The sequence below is a fragment of the Macrobrachium nipponense genome, chromosome 2 (genome assembly GCF_015104395.2).
Source record: "Macrobrachium nipponense isolate FS-2020 chromosome 2, ASM1510439v2, whole genome shotgun sequence".
Taxonomy (NCBI): Eukaryota; Metazoa; Arthropoda; class Malacostraca; order Decapoda; family Palaemonidae; genus Macrobrachium; species Macrobrachium nipponense.
The window spans coordinates 132,785,435-132,790,434 of NC_087201.1; the positions used below are offsets into that span (position 1 = coordinate 132,785,435).

At 36.5% G+C, this 5,000-nt stretch overlaps 1 protein-coding gene across 1 annotated transcript in view; it reads left to right on the forward strand.

Moving 5' to 3' along the window:
* The window catches only part of LOC135220989 (teneurin-m-like), a 538,744-nt gene that overhangs the window by 439,840 nt on the left and 93,904 nt on the right, over window positions 1-5,000 (forward strand). Inside the window, 1 exon segment of the mRNA XM_064258693.1 lies at window positions 2,477-2,696. Coding sequence (XP_064114763.1) covers window positions 2,477-2,696 — 220 coding nt within the window.

Below are 5,000 nucleotides of genomic sequence, written 5' to 3' on the forward strand. Positions count from 1 at the left end.
CGAAGCGCTCCCGCGCCATCACAACCATTTCATTCTTTCGTTCGCTTCGAATCTGTGTTTGTGCGTTTTTCCCTAACCAGAATTTCCAGTATGTGGATATATTTTGAGTATTTAAATAACGTATTGAATGACTTGAGCAAACGTGAAGTAGTTGTTATCGTCCGTTTGAAAATGGGAACCATCCATTTATTTGAAAAATGACATAATTTAGTTATTATGGAATCATTTAAAAATGTGTCGCATCCATTTATTCAAAAATTACACATTTAGTTGTTATGCATCCAATTATTCTAAAGTGATACATATTTAGATGATATGCATCCTTGCAAAAATGATATGCATATAGTTGTTATGCTTTATTCATTTAAAAATGGCCTACATCTAGTTGTTATGCATCCATTTAAAAAAGATGCACTTATTGTTATGCATCTCTTTAAAAATTATGCATTTACTTATGTATCTTTTTAAAAATGACATACATATAATTGTTATGCATTTATGTAAAAGTGGCATAAATTTAGTTGTTATGCATCAATTTTAAAAAAGATACATTTAGTTATTATGAATCTCTTTAAAAATTATGCATTTAGTTATGTATCTTTTTAAAAATTACTTATATATAGTTGTTATGCTTCAAAAAAGGCAAACATTTAGTTATTATGCATCCATTTAAAAAGATACACTTAGTTGTTATGCATATCTTTAAACATTATAAATTGGGTTATGTATCTTTTTAAAAATGGCATACATTAGTTGTTATGCATCCATTTAAAAAGATACATTTAGTTATTATGCATCTCTTTAAAAATTATACATTTGGTTATGTATCGCTTTAAAATGACATACATTTAGTGGTTATGGATCCTTTAATTGTATGCATATGTTCATTTAAAAGTGACAAACATTTACTTATTAAGAATCCATTTGAAATTAACATACATGTAGTTATGTACCTATGTATCAAAAGCGACATTCATGTAGTTGTTATGCATCAGTTCATTTAAAAGTGCTATACATTTATTTGTTATTATGCATCCACTTAGAAATAACGTACATTTAGTTGTTATGTATCCATGTATTCAAAAGTGACATTCATGCAGTTGTTATGCATACATTTATTCCAAAGTGACATAAATTTAAACACTGATTTCGGGTCGACGAGACTCGAAGAAATGTCTATGATTTACGACCTTCCCAGATCTTGCAATTTATGGTGATACTTTCAACGCCGTGCCAAATGGGAATACACAAAGAAAAAAATCATGATATATAAACCTCGCGTCTTCCTTGTGTGGTTTCCAGTCATTTTTCTTCATTGACAAACGTTAATTTAGCTTATACGTTTCTTTAAACCTAGTCGCTTGTTTAAACATTCTGTTTTATGCTTCATAAATCGGCAAGGGTTTATTCGTTTAATTAAAAAGGAGGACGCCATTTTGTACAATTAAATTTGACGCATATTTAGGGGTGGGCGATAATTACCTGACATGAGTGGCTTAAGATTGCATTCAATTGTTTTGTTTGTCCATTTTATAATATTGTATGATTGCTTCGATGTTTTAATATCAATTTTTTATACCAAAAACATTCATAGACTATCAAAAGAATCCATTTTTAACTTCTTTCAGCTTCTATTTTCATGATTATTACCCGAATCTCAAAACGGGGAACAAATGAAAATGATTAATGATGGTGTCCCTTTTGCTATCAAACGCCACAGACAAGTAGACAATGATTATTTCTCTATGCAATATTGACAGTCATTGTTTGTTAATGAAACCATTTCCAAAAAGTACAAGAGAATCTGATTTTATACTTGTGTGGCAACGAACCCCATTATATATATAAATATATTGTACAGTATAGGCATTGTTATTTTCAATGATCTGTATGTTATATCTATTGGAGAACAGTTTGCCATCAGGCAGAATTATACAACAGGTGACAGTACTACACTGATAACAAATTTGCAAACTATTTCGGTACCTATTGATTTTCAGCAATTCTATACGTAACGTGCGGAACTTTATTTTTTCCAATTTACAAACAAAAGTTTGGCCAAAATTTTACATCATTTATTTACTGGATTTTTCCCCCGATTAATTTTACACGAACTTGTATCCCGTTGTTGAATAAGTTTCTTGTCCCCTCTCTCTCTCTCTCTCTCTCTCTCTCTCTCTCTCTCTCTCTCTCTCTCTCTCTCTCTCTCTCGCGATTGACGAAACAATGAGGAATTTGACTACCGTGAAAGATAGTTCACCGTTTACAGTGCATGTGAATTTGGCTAGGAATTATTTATTATTCTTCTGTTTGCCAACTTTTATTTTGGTCATTTTTGCAATACTGTCATTTATTTGTCACTATCATATTATATGTTTGTCGTTCATTTTGAAACTCGCCAGACTGAATCACGTGAACATACCATCGAGAACAAACTATATAATTCAGTTCCACAAAATTCGCTCTTTCTCCGCAGGCCCCATCTCAGCCGCAGACGCTGACGAAGTACCTGGAGCAGGGCCACTGGTTCCTGAGTCTATACAACGACGACGGCGATCCCCAGGAGGTGTCACTGACAGGCGACGTCTCCACCGAGTACACCGAAGGCTGCCCCAAGGGATGCTCTGGAAACGGCGACTGTATATTGGGATCTTGTCAGTGTCATCCTGGATTCGCGGGGCCCGACTGCACTCAGAGTAAGTAGTATTACCTTCGCTGATTTCAACCCAGTCTTTTCCTTTTTTTAATTTTGTTTTTCCTTTTTTTTCGTAAAGGAAATTATTTTCGATTTCGTGGATGTGGCATTCTCGTGTGTACCCGGAGTTTGAACTTTTTACTTACTTTTCTTTCTACTGAAAATGCTCAACCGGAGGCCAAATTCTTCAAACTTAAGTTGGAATATTTACTGTTTTTGAGTAAATTCAGCATGTAATGTTAATATATAATATATATATATATTATATATATATATATATATATAAATGTTATGTAGCCATGAGTTGAGGACGCCAGTTTGTATATATCTCATTTTTAGATATCTGTAATCTCTTTTCATTTGCATAATTATTATGAATTATCGGGCACTGGTGTCCGGACGTAACTGATGACTACATACCGTCTTCCATTTGTTTTATTCAGTGTACAGCGAAAGCGTGTTCATTACCATCTCATGTTGCGTATTCCATTCATTCGCAACTTTCTAGGAGGTAACAATACTATTTAAATTACCGTTTCAATGTTTTTACTTGAGAAAACGAGCATGCTTGGCAATTTGCCTGCACATATGTTTTGGTTCTCGTAGGTCGATCGTAATTACGATCTAAAGGAAAAGAAGTGAAATTCATGGAGAAGTTGTAATTGGAAGCAGTTGGAAACTTACTGAACTAATGCAGAAGTTGGACTCTATATTGTCAAGCAAAATGTGTCACCGTACCCCGAAGTAACTCCCTGCTCTTTTTCAAGGGACGCTTATTGTTATGTTATTTATTTTCTTTTGCATCTTTGTGATTTTAACACAGTGTCGTAGTTATAGGTTGATGTTCGGTTATGAAACTGCGAAAGAGAGAGATTGTGTATCTAAACTAACCTTTTGTTTCTGTAATTAATTTTACGTTAGATTTCATTGGCGATTACCAGTGAAGGCAGTTCATTTTTTTAAAGGAATTTTACCTTGCTAAGTAAGACGTCGCGTTATATTAGTAAATTGTATACAATACATGACCTCTCTAATCAAACGTGGCGCCAATTAAGTCATTCATTTCACGAATTTTGTGACAACATAATGTTTTATGATTTGTTATTGCAGAGGAAGGGGGTTAACTTGCAGACATGTTTTAAAATTCAACAAGAAATCTATTTTGAACAGCAACTAGTTACATTTTTCAGGATGAGTGATGGATCTGTTATAGTTCCTTGTTGGACCAGTGGTTTTTGTGCTCGACTACCAATCCGGTGGTCCGAAGTTCGATTTTGGGCCCCGGCCGACGCGGACTCAGAGGAATGCATTTCCGGTGATAGATATTAATTTCTCGATATAAAGTGGTTCGGATCCCACCATAAGCTGTAGTTCCCGTTGCTAGGTAACCAGTTGGTTCCTAGCCACGTAAAATATCTGATCCTTCGGGCCAGCCCTAGGAGAGGTGTTCATCAGCTCAGTGGCCTGGTAAAACTAAGATATACGTAACTTTTATCTGTCATCATACTGTCTTAGGAGTCGTTTAGTTTTTGCTTTACAAATTCATCCTACAAATACAAGGTCATTATGTTACATCATCTCATGGTTGAGTGGTTTATTATTTTGCTAATAGCTCCGCCTGACAGCGTTGTAAAACCGTGTGCTTAATCCACCAGCCCTTCTGAAAAATCCCGCTGGAGGCAGGAAATTATGGCTCTCCGCCGAGATCAGACCCTTTATGGCGCGTAAATGCGAGCAGCATATTCGGCGCTGAGTCGCCGAGAGACCATCGTTCATGGGAAGAGTCCCCTTGTCGAGAAGTGGGACATGTCTTGACTGAAACCGCTCATTAAACCCTTGATCGTTTTCACTCATTCTCGGTGTCACATTCTGGGGTGGGGGGGATTTGGGGGCGTTCCGTCTGGCCGTTCACTCACGAGGTAATTGCATAATCTGTAGCAAAATAAACATCGCTCGCTATACTCATAATGCAGGCAGTATATCAAGTTAATCTTAATTGGTTGTTCGTGATGTGACATTTAATTTGCTGGGATGGTGGGCAGACGCTCCGCGCAAATACGACGACGGAGACACGCCCACGTCTCATTAGGAGGGCGCGAAAATCGTTCTACTTATTAGCCCTCCCTCCCCCCGCCTCCCTTTCCCGCCTCATTTTTTCTTCTGCTACGAAACAGCCTTTCTTGCGTCTTTCCTTTTCCTACCTCTTTTGTGTGTATCATCTTTTTGAGGTTCTCCTCCTGTGACACCTTTCGAACCTACCTGCTCTCTATATCCCTTCCAGCGCTGAATGACCTCAAGGGTCCCA